General features: G+C 40.1%; 1 protein-coding gene across 1 annotated transcript in view; it reads left to right on the top strand.

Moving 5' to 3' along the window:
- The window catches only part of MSRB3 (methionine sulfoxide reductase B3), a 79,668-nt gene extending 67,916 nt beyond the window's left edge, over positions 1 to 11,752 (top strand). Inside the window, exons 6-7 of the mRNA XM_053978544.1 lie at positions 4,203 to 4,300; positions 9,246 to 11,752. Coding sequence (XP_053834519.1) covers positions 4,203 to 4,300; positions 9,246 to 9,410 — 263 coding nt within the window. The 3' untranslated portion in view covers positions 9,411 to 11,752. The remainder of the gene's footprint in view (positions 1 to 4,202; positions 4,301 to 9,245) is intronic.
- The last annotated feature ends 509 nt before the right edge of the window (positions 11,753 to 12,261 follow it).

Raw genomic sequence — 12,261 nt, 5'->3', positions numbered from 1 at the left:
ATTCTTTGATGAAGAGGCATAAACTACTGTCTCCTCTTTTCCAGAACAGGGACCATTATAAAAAACAAAAGATTCAGTTTTGGTGAGGGCATGTAGAGTGAATTTTAGAAATGCTGCACAGCTTTTACAAAATATTTGGGGGATGTCCTAGAAAGAGAAAGAATAGGATATGACTCTATGTGTGACTCCCAGCAGCATAAGATTCTCTCTATTACTCATGCAGGATGAAGTGGGAAAGATCTATCACTAATGTTCAGTTTACAAATGCTTTTCACTTAAATACTTGACAGAAGAAAGTTTCATTGCTTTATTTAGTGTATTTTAGATCTAAGAAATAATAATTGCTGTATATTTGAAAAACTACTCATCTGTTGTGGCTTGCTATTAACTTACCAGAAGCTGGCCCTTAGGACATAGTGACTCCCATGCAAAGGGTTTTTGGAGTGAACACAAACACGACAGACTCCTGTTTTAAATCCAGTTTATTTTGCCAGTGTGGTGCAACATGGCTGTGAATCCAGGAATGAACCCATTTAAAATGTCTATAATGCAATAAAAATTGCTGATGATTACTGTGTCATACTGCCCCTCAAACTAAACTTTACATTCAAGGAGAAATGTATTCACAAATCTTAGTTGCTGTTCACACACACAAAAGTGTGAATGTCATTTGAAATTGTTCATTCATCTGGGAAACTTCTCCCACCCTCATCTTCTCTCTTGTAATTACCCTTTGCCCCTTTCCTCCAGAGGCTATTTCTTCCTAGCTGGTATGTTTAACCATCTTTCAAAAGATGGCATGGCTCCTGCTGCCCATCAGATATGGGCTAGACTTGACAGAAGGCCATCACCCAAGGAAGGCTGAGTCTTGGAACCAGGGTTTGCAGAGGATCTCCACCAGCATTCAGCCCCTGCAGTGCTAAGGGTTACTGTTTCTCTCAGCTTAGCAGAAGCACAAGAGATCCATCTTCACCCCTACCCCTACAAAAGCATGCCCTTAACTAGTAGCCAGATAGCCTTCAAAGGTGAGCTGAAGATTTAATGGACAGCTTAGACCAGCCTAAAATGTAAAGGTAGCCAACCATTCTGCAGCCTTACAGCAGGAAGGAGGCAGGAGGGCAGGAGTGGAGGGGCTGCAGCCAGGGAGACAGGTGAAGTGGCCGGGGGCCTGCAAAGTGGAGGCCACTGCTAGGTCATTTACCACTTATAGAGACAGCAGCTTTAAGGCTGGCTTTCTACACCACTGCAGGCAAGCAGACTACTGCTGCTACAGCTTGCTCCTGGCAGCTTTTGAAGTAGACAAAATGGTGCAAGAAGGCTTAGCAAACTATCAGATGGGTTTTCCACTCCACCTCTGGAGAGGAAATGAGACTGCAAAAGGGGATTGATTTTCTGGTCAGTCTGGCTCATCAACTCAATGAGCAGTTCACTCATCTTCCTTTCAGGGTCAACAGAATGAGAGTGTGTGTCACTGTGCCCTTCAGGATATTTTCTGTTCCAAGGTTTGCTCAGTTTTCAGTTAACCCTCACAGAGTTAGTGGTTTGTCCTGGGAATGCTGGTGCCTGGCCTGCCATGTAACTCGAGAAGAGATAGCTTGGCAGGGAGTTAAAAATATACACTGTGGAGATCTGTTTCCTAGTTCCTCTCTTGGGGACCATATGTGGCAGTGGTGGAGCCTTTGGAACATGTGTAACATGTAGCATGAACTGACAGTCTAATCTGAAGTCACTCCAGTTGGGTACAAAGACTACTTTAGGAGAAGCTTGCCTGTTTATATAGGTTTCAGATTACTTCATTTTTAGAAGTGCATGGAGTACATCCAAAGCAAATAATTTTTCTCTGGTGAATGGGAAGACCAAAAGGAGAAGTCCAGAGAAAGAAGGATGGATGATCTTTCTTAATGTCAAATCTGACATAAACACATCTCCTCCAAAGTCTTCTCACAAGATAATTTTCTCAGCAAGACACAGATTGCTTCAATCTCTGTGTTGCAGTCTTTGAAGCTTCCCCCTCATTGCTATAATGAAGGAGGCATGGTTTTCTTTGAGAATTTCTGCAGCCCTGAAGTTTGCCTTCTCTAAAGGCTTTCTCATGATCAGATGGTTGTTCCAATGCGCTCTCTCTTTGAAACTCTTCTGCCATCACACAAGGGCAAACTGGTATGTCTGCTTTGCAAAATTACTAAATTAAAAAACAAACAGACAAACAGAAAAGGCTTCACTAAAAATATTCTGACTAGCTCTAGGCCTCAATTTTCATTAGACAGAGGCCCAGCTAAGAAGATGACAAATGGTGTTGGAAAGGAGCCATCAATTAGGAAACATCAATTATTCTGTCAACAGGATAACCCCTTTTACAAAACTTGTCATATGTTTACTTCTGTTTGTGAAGGTAGTTGTTTGACAGCAACATTTTGCATGAGGGGAAGGATTTATAAATGTTTTTTTTACAGTTTTCATTGCTGCATTGTTTTGAGTTCCTGTTTCATGGGATATTTTCCCTGTTTGGGGTGCTAGCTCCTCAGTCTGTCTGCTGCCTGTAACTCTTCCATTTGTAATAACTGGAGAGAGGGCAATGACCCGTCTTGTTTCTGCAGGAAGTTCTGGGGTGGAAACAATTTTGGTGGTAGGGGGCACCTTGTGAACATAGGACTTATGTGAGCACAGGACCTGAAGGTTTGCAATGCCTTCAGGTAGCTTAGAAATGCTACTATATGTGTGTTCCAAAAAGGAAGAGAAACATACTTCTGAGCATTTGTTTAAAAAACATGCTTGTTATGCTTACATCCTAATAAATCTTCTTCCATATTTAATAATCTAGGATAGAAACTGAAGACATATGGGTCTTTTTCCAGTTTACACATTTTCTCTACCCGCATTCAGAAAAGTTGATAATTTCCACATCCCCTTTTACTGTATAGAAAATTTTACTCACTTTTCTTACGGAAGGCTGTATGCACTCTTCATTCATCTGCATGCAGTGATTCACATAATAAACTATTATTTCTTAATAGTTTATTGCAAGTCGTTTTATGAAATCATCAGTAGCAAATGCTCAACAAATATTAGGAAAAGAAAGTAGGAAATTCTTTATTCTTGAGCATATGGGTAATACAGGGAGAGAGCAAGGGCTGCCTGTGCATGTTATATTTGGCAAGAGAATGAGAAGGACAGATAGCTAGTGAGATTTCAGATGGGCACTGGTAGATGCTGACATGACCTTAAAGCCTGTCAGTTGCTTATGTGGGAACCCTGCTTCAGGAAATGGGGCATTATGATGGCTTTTGAGGAGTGGCTGAGGAGTTACTATGTAATGTGCATCTTCTGGGTCACCACTGCCTTATTGTTTATCTGTGTTGTGGAGAGGGGGAGACTTTGTGTGAAATAGTTAAAGAGTGGAAGGTCATTATTTAGGTAAGTGGCCATTACTGGTAGGTCAGGTACACATATCATCATCTGGTGTCAGGTCATGCAGCTCAGTGCTCAGCAATCAGCTGCTTTGAATACATGCATTAGTGAGTGCACTTGTTTTATCCTGGATGCAGCCCACATGCAGATCATCTTAGTGTCTAACACAGGCATACTTATGGTTCCACCTGTCCATGTCTGATCTCAAGCACTCGTTACTGTTATGACACGAGACACGATAATAATCATCTCACTGCCTCTAATGTGTGATGGTTCAGTGTCTGAACACATCCTTTTGTGTTTGCCTTGGTGAATGCAAAGGTTAAGAGAAGTTTTGGGGCTCTAAACTGCAATTTCCCAATTAATTTTTTAAAGTATCTTTATATTGCAAAAGCAAAAGCATTTGTGTTCCATAAAGTCTTGCTGTTTATATTCAGGGTGGAATTTGTGGGAGTTTTTTCAACTTGTGGTTAAAGCTGAATTGACTTACCTGGGACCTTTGTCCCCAGGCTAAACTGCTATCATTGCTTGTGGTGGAATGCAGGAATCCCTGTGGAGCTGGAGGTTGGGCAGCTAGGGGCAGCTTGGTCCTTTCCTATAAACAACTGTACTTGGCGGGGGGGCAGTTTTCCAAAGTACCTAAGTGATTTGGGATAAAAAGGTCTCCATTTCATTATTTCCATGCTCTGGAGTCAGATAAACATTTTTCAAAGTGTGATTCTGTCCTGCTTTTTGCAATGCTATCTGCCACAAAGACATCCTCTTTTTTTACCTATCTTGTTCCTCTTTTCCAGGTTGGCCTTCCTTTTATGATGTGATCAGTCCTGATGCAATTGCTTTCAATGATGATTTCTCCTATGGGATGCATCGGATTGAGATATCCTGCAGTCAGGTTAGTTTATAGCACACACAGACCATTCCAATGGCAAAGGCTGCAAAAACCATTACAGTGTGCTGTACTTACCTTGAGATTTGCAAACCTTTCAGTTCTATTAAATAGTAATAATTGTGAGACATTACAATGGGTCGTAGGTATAAAAGCTGGGTGGAACGAGCTGAAGGCACAAAGGGATCGTTGGAATGCACGTTATTGTCTCATGTGAGATTTAACAGAGCAGATGTAAATGGTTGGACTCGGTGCTGAGTGTACAAAAATAGTGTTCCTGAAGAGGGTCCCTTCAAAGGAGCTCCTGAGCCTGAGCCTGTCCGACTGACTCCACATTTGAACAGTTGAGAGAAGTCGAAAGCAGTGGAGCAACTGTCTGTGTGCTGATTCAATCACTCTACATTACTGTGCATCCATGCTAACTTGTTCCCAACACTCATTCTCAGCACAGTCCTAATGGCTGCCTCAAATAATCCCATCTGCCATAATAATGAAGTCAGTAATCATTCAAAACACGCCCAAATTTTCCGTTAATCTGTCTTGTTCTACTTTCTCTCATCCTTTGTGCCGCCCTCCTTTCTGTGAAGGGAATGGCATAACCATTACCTAGCAAAGGGAGAAGCTGCTGCATTGGTGTTCAGCAGCTGTAGCCAGCAGCTTGCAATCCTCTAGCTCCACATTCTCAAACTCCTCCTGAGAGAAGCAGCAGCTCCATTTGGGCAGTGATAATTTGCTGTTCTTCCAGCGTTGTTGGGGGGTAACTGATTTTATCCCTGACAATATGCATCCTTACTAGTCAGTCAGACCTCATTATATAAGGCTCAGAGTGAGTGGAGAAACTTCTCAAGAGTATCCCTTAACTTCAGTCTGCATAGAGCATTTGGCCCAATATGTTAATGACCAAATTAGCATGTCTGCTAGTTTGTCATGTATACTACATAATTCTGAATTTTTTACATGGATGATATGCTGTAGAAGAGCAATTCAACACTTTGTGGGAATATCCACTTCCCTAAATTCAGTAGCAAGGTAACAATGAGACTGCAGATTGGGAAGCTCATGCTTCAGCAGTGGTTACTGGCATAATCAAAAATGCAGTTGTCTCTTTAGCACTGCTTAGTAGGCCTGAACAGTGCTAAAATCTGCTTATTGCCAACTTGCTGAGCCTGTATCTGCTGACACACTTCAGGAGATGGCCAGAGCTCCTGGAGAAGTCCAAGGAAACCTGTGGTCAGCCAAGAAATCTGGGAATGTCATTTACTGTTACCAAACAAAATAGTGTTAAAAGACCTGAGACCAGTAATATTAACAGCAGTCACATGCAGACACCATAAAATCAAAGCAAAACTAAAATCTGAATTTGAAGGAAAAAATATGACCAAGGTCATATTTGCTGTATAATCCAATAGCAACTTCCTACCAACTATTCCAGTTTCCTGGGGCAATAATTCCACAGATGATCAAGTCACACAGGAAAATAGCTTGAGAGGTGGTGAGCATCTTTGCAGGGAGTGCTCAGCACAGCTAATATTGCTCCATTGTGTATCTGCCCCTGGAGTGTGAATCACACATGCAGCTGCAAAAAAAAGTCGTTTTACTGCAACCTGCAAAGCAGTGTGATTGATATGACAGACCTTGGTAGAACCAAAGGGAAATACCATCTTCCACACCCAAAACCTTATTAATCCTTTGCAGATGAAAAAGTAGTTGATTTTTCTTTGAAAGTCCTTCCCATCTGCCTGAGACAATAAAAGAAATATTTTTTTAATGTTCTTCATTATAAAAAGCAACATGGAGGAAAAATCACTGTAATATTAATCAAATACATCCATGGGATTATCCTAGAAATAACTTTTTGGAAGACACCCTGGGTGTATTTAAAAGGTCAGTGATTAGTGACAGGTAGAATACAAATGAAGTTGAGGAATACTGTAAAACTTGTTGGATCTCTTTTTTTCCTCCGTCCTCTTCAAGCATCCCTTTCCCTGTGGTCTCCCTACCTACTATTTTTCCTGTACAAATCAATAAAATTCCATAGTCACAGGAGTAGTGTTTGCACACCAATAGCTTGAACTCTCAACTGCAGCAGCTGAGTGCAAGCTGTTTTCCATGCCAGCAGTATATTAGAACCAGGAGGTTTGGGAGATCCAAGCACACTGACAGTTAGTAGTGACACCCCCCCACCACCTTTCCTGCTCCCAAGCACATACTTGGAATGCTTTAACCATTTCACTGTCCCAGTTCATTCTGCCCAATATATTTATGTACAAAGCTGCAATAGATAATTGTTTCTTTTTCAGAGGCTCTGCAGGCATGTGTATATGTCCTAGAAAAATGGTCAGCACCTATTATGTGTGGGGAGGACAGTAAAGTCAATTCATCCTTTGTACTCTCAGCTGAGTGCCAGGTTTCTTATACTGTGATACAAAGGACTGAAATAAATTTCTGTTTAGGGCAGATGAGTTATAGGGTCCTCTATACAGAGAATTGCCACATAAATTTTTGGTGAGGAGTAATCTCAAAAGGTAACAAATTTTGCAGTAATTCAATCCTGGATTGCGAGGTAGGCACTTGTGATTCTGCCATCACAAAAAGGTGTAATGAGACTACCTTGGATTCTCATATGACTTCTTAAGTTTTGTGAGGAAAACCTTTTTGATAGATTGTCTTTGTAGTCTGTGTGTGAGTATATTACTTCTATAGACCATTTCTCTCTGCAGTTTCTCTTGTTCTGTTTCTGTCCAGTAGAGAGGGAATGATTTATCTTTTGTTAAGTATTAGTCTGGAAAAGATCTGTTTAACACTTCCAGCCAAGAGGTTTTGAAGCACTCTTAGTTGAGATGAGATGTTTTAATTAGGATGCTGAGCATTTAGAAAAATACTCTCTCTGGGACACTTACTTTCCCCCCCCCTCAAAGGTATGGTTATAATCAGGCTTCATTGTTAGATACCCTACTTTCATAAACAGCTCAGGTTTTTTGCACACACTAACGTAAAAAAGGCCTTCAATATAAAGGAAAATTATAAAAATAATAAGCAGTGGATAATGGAGGAAAGGATGGCAAGACAGCAGTCTTTCAGGAAGACGACTTGAAACTTAGTTTTCTCTAGGTCCCATTCAACTTCCTTTTATTTATTTCCCTTGTTTTATCTTCCTTCCTTACAAAGCTGAGCAACTGCTGCTTAACCAAGGCATGCATGTCATTTTCCATTGCCTGTGGGAGTTCATTCTGCTGATACCATGGGCTAGAAGCCCTTGGTTGTTATTGAGATCCTTGCTGGACTGCCATGGCTGTCTCAGTGACACTTCTTCAGGAGCAGTGAGCTTTCTGTGGGATATGGGATGTGTCTGCATGGGTACAACCAACGGTGGGAGCACTGAAGCTTCACATGTCTACCTGCCCTGCTTCTGAAGGCAGTGAAGATTATTGTTTCAGCTGTCATTTAATGAGCAGAGTTTCCGTCCCACCTAGCTGGTGTGAGAGCCTCCCCTAGCCTTTCAGTCTATTTAGAAAGTCTAACCTGGAGGCAAAACTTTAACTGCTTTTTTGAATTAAAGGCCGTAACATCGGGAGAACATTAGCAACACATTAACTGCAGGGTAGAGATTTGCCATCACTAATTCATTCAGAGTTTGGAATAATCACTATTGCCTCTATGTATTTGGAATACTATGAATTAATTAAATGTTAAGAATAGTTTGCAGTCTTTAATTTTTGCTGTCTGACTGTGAGCCCATGAGCAGGTCTGTGATTTCAATTACATCATTCCACCTCTCACTGAGATCTGCTGTTGACTTGAAAGGCCAAGGCTCTTTGGTAAAGCAGCATGACTTTCCTGTTCAAGATAAATATTTCTCCAGTGCAAGGTTTTATTTTTTTGTTTCTCGTGGCAGGCTGTAAAAATGGACTTGTGGAATTCAAGTGACTAATTACAAAGACTTTCTTATCCAGATAAATTGTCAGCCATAATGTGCAGTGATAGTAATCTTAATTTTTGAATAAGGATCAGTAGGGTTAGCTTCTTCAAAATATTATATATGTAAAGCAGTCCTTGTAAAGCAAAGAGCTGTTACCTTTCTTATAGACAGGATCTGTCACCCTGAATAGCACTGCAAGTATTTGGGTCTGATTCATACAGAGAAAAAGCGGCAGCAGACCATTTGTACTTTCAAATTCCTAATAAAAAGCAAAATTCAACATCATTTATAATTAGTCCCAGACAAAGATTATTAATTAAGAAATATTTTACATATCTGCACTACAGGTCTTTTTCAGTAACCTGTCCCTATCTTGTATGTACTATAGAAATTATTATTAATGAGATGAGTAGGTTGAGTTCCACCCCCTCCGGAGGCAAGAAGTGCACCCAGAAGGACTTTGATGCTTAAAAGAGTGCCAGGCTATAGAAGGGGAAAAAAGAAAGAAGTGTGAGAACACACTCCAAAGAATATCTTTAGTGCTTTAGGTCCTTGCCAGGATCACCAAAGAGTTTTAAGTTTTTTTACCAAGGGTTGTAGCAGATGGTTGTAGGCTGAGGAGAGCCCAGAGCTGAGGCTGTCCCTTTCTTACACAGATATCCTTACAGCAGTAAGTGAAACATGGGCAGTGCTGTCCTCACCACCATGCTTTTAGCTGTGCTCCTGCCATGAACGCATTACAGAAACAGGCAGCTCCTCAGAGATGGTGGTCCAACCAAGCATACACAGTGGTGTGCCAGGAAACACCCAGGAAATTTGGGCTTGGAGTCTTAGGTGCCTGTGGTATCTCAGAAGATCACCTTCCTGGATCACTCCTGCAAATAAATGTAGATTGTAAATCCCACTTGGAAGGGCGAGGTAGGCACCAATGCGCTTCCTTGGAAGCAGCTGCTAGTCATTGCTTAACACTACAGTGATGCCACCGAGGAGCGGCACACAGACACAGTGATGCTCTATTGTGTTTTGTTTCAGTGTGGTGCTCACCTGGGGCACATTTTTGATGATGGACCTCGCCCAACTGGCAAACGGTACTGCACAAACTCTGCTTCATTATCTTTCAAGCCAGCAGACAAGAACAATGCTGGAGAAGGCAGCGTTAATGCCAGTCCTGCCCAAACAGGTAAAGCTGAGCTGTAGGATGAAGCAAAGCCTGCAGAAAACTGCGTTGATCCCACACAGCTTACAAGGAATGTTTTCTAGTTTTCAAGTTGCCTGCTCTCTTATATCCTAAGAATGTTCAAATGTATGAAAGCATTTTGCATCATCCTTCTTCTTCCTCACCTTTTCAGAACTGAGGCCTTTCCTGCCAGTGCATTTACTGCATAATTGGATTGAAAAATGTATTGACTGAGTCCACAGGTTTTCTTTTTTCTTCTTTTCTTTGAGATTGCTTTGGGGAATCTTTAAATTGAGAGGCTTTGACATCATTAGTTATTAGTTTCTGCTTAATACTGTGTTATTCTAAGTTTACACACTTCATTTTTGCGTGGGAAATGGGACTTGTGTTTATGTCCTGTCTATAGGAAACTTCTGGGCATAAGAAAATCCTGAATTCCTAGCACATCTCTGCTTTGTTCTGACTTGTGAGGCATGCAGCCTTCGGTCATATGTATCCAACCATCTCCCAGCATCAGCCGCACCTTGCAAAAACTTGTAGTTATGGCTTTTCCTTCCCAACTGAAAGAGATGGATGAAATGTTAAAACTATCCTTTGGCTAATTTACTGCCAAAATTTCAAGGGTGTGGTTGAGATGATGTAAACATTGTCTCAGCATCTGTGTTTCCCCTTTGTTTGGTATTTAAATCAAGGTTTTAACTAGTAAGGGTCACTTTTGCAGGCTGCTAATGAAGCTTTGTCTGTTTGTGAGGCCTATTCAACAAGTGTAACGCAAATCTGAATTAAAGTTGAAATCTGCAGGGGGTAATTATATGGGCAAGTGCAGAGATAAACTTGCAAAGTGAAATAGATGAAGGATGACACTAGGCTCTTTATCTTGTCGGTTGCTACAAGGATTCAGAAACATGACAGTTTCTGCTAGAGAGAAGTTTAGGAATTAATGCAGTAGAGAGAGGGAGACCCTCCTGACATATCCAGTTTTAAAGATTAGCTGGTCTGGATGCATACCACATACAAGATCCAGTCTTTAATTTGTGCAATAGCCATGTAGTGACATGAGTGACAGTGCTGGTGTAAGAAATTAATTTGAAAAAAGCCTGTCACAGTTCCAGAAATTTTCATGTAGCAAAATTCACTGTCCCGTGAGATGTTTTTCACAGCTGCTTTTCCATTTTTTTGAATAACACTTAGAATTGTGCATAATACTGTTCTTTAAGCTAAACTACACAGTGTTTGCTACCACTTTGCCTTTAAACACTGAGAGACTAATGAATATGGTATTTACTTCTGCTAGCAAACTTTGTGACTAACATGTTTGGATCCAGTTTTTTGTTTTTTTGTTTTTTTTGTTTTTTTTTTTAGTAGGAACAAAGCAACCACTGATTTTTATGGAAGCAGGATTCAGGTTTTTATGTCAGTGGTGATAAATGTATTATCTAAAGTTCAAACACCCTTCAGTTAAAATATAGCTACTGTGAAAGCATATGGAATGGTCATAATTGCCTTGTTTTTAGCAACATTAGAAAGACATGAAAAAACATTAAAAAGGCAGAATCTATAAAAATGTGGTACATAAATGGGGTTTAATTCCAGATTGCTGTTTGATTTAAGTATTATCAAATTTCAGTATATTCCTGCCTCATGTTAAAGAAATATATTTCTTATATATTACTTAAGCTTCAGAACACAGTAATGTATGCTGTCCTACAGAAGATTTATTTTTGCAGGATATGGAATGCAATGAAATGAATCAATATGGTGAAGTGTATGTGATCTCTGGGAGTTAGATCATTTAGAATAGGAAATGCACTGTTCTTGTGCACAGGCTATACCACAGCACAGTGCAAGGTAAGACAGATTTCCTTTTATTGCTCTTCGAAGATGCTAGTAAGGGCTAGTATTGAATCCTCCAAATTTGGTTCAGTCTGCTGATGATCATGACAGAGAAAATGTGGGGGCTGAGCACAATGTATAGAATAATAGAATATTTCTGTATGTTTAAATTTTGCACTGTCTAGATGCTTATAAAAACTGAATGCAAACTGTGTAGAAATAGCAAACTATATTTTCTAATATCTCTATTTTACTCAGATGTTTAAATAAGATACCTTAAAAATCATGTAAGTCACACGTTATTTATATATACTATATATATATATAAAATTGCACATTTTTATATATATATACGTACACACACATATTATTTGAGTATAATTTTAGCCTTCTGTACCTTTATAATAACTAAAACCTTTCCATAAGAGGGTTCAATACTTTTAAAAAAATCAAATATACATTTTTCAAATCAAATTTGTTTTCATATATTTGCTGTACACAAATATAAAATAAATTTCTTTATAAATAATTCTGTTCTGCTTCCTTATTTATCTAGTTTTACGTCACATTTCTGCACCCTTCACTGCAGGGTGTCTTAGGGAACTGCTTTTACTTTGCTTTCCCCTAACTTACTGTGAATATTATACACACAGTGTCTTATCTCCAGCAGGTTTCTGGCAGGGACAAAGCACTGCAGGGTACCAGGTATCCTTGCACCTACCAGTTTTCAAGAGACTATCACAAACACCCAGGCCTCAGCAGAGCAAGGAAATTTACAGAGAAAGGCTGAACCTTAACTTAGCAGAAGTTTTGGCCTCTTACAAAAGATTCAGTGTGGGATGTGGTAAGTTGCAGGCAAGCATGTCATAGGAGCCCTGCAATGCCCAGGCTCCATCTGCAGTGGAGAAATGTAGCTGGCAAGCTGGTTTCTGCCAAAGTTTCATCTCCAAGGATGCAGGTTTGGAGTACAACTGCACAGGCAGCAGGTTATTGCCACTTGGTAAATCAGCCCTGCAGCAAGTTTTAAAAGATAGGTGT

The sequence above is a fragment of the Vidua macroura genome, chromosome 5, assembly GCF_024509145.1.
Source record: "Vidua macroura isolate BioBank_ID:100142 chromosome 5, ASM2450914v1, whole genome shotgun sequence".
NCBI lineage: Eukaryota > Metazoa > Chordata > Aves > Passeriformes > Viduidae > Vidua > Vidua macroura.
This window is presented reverse-complemented; position numbering and strand designations above follow the sequence as displayed.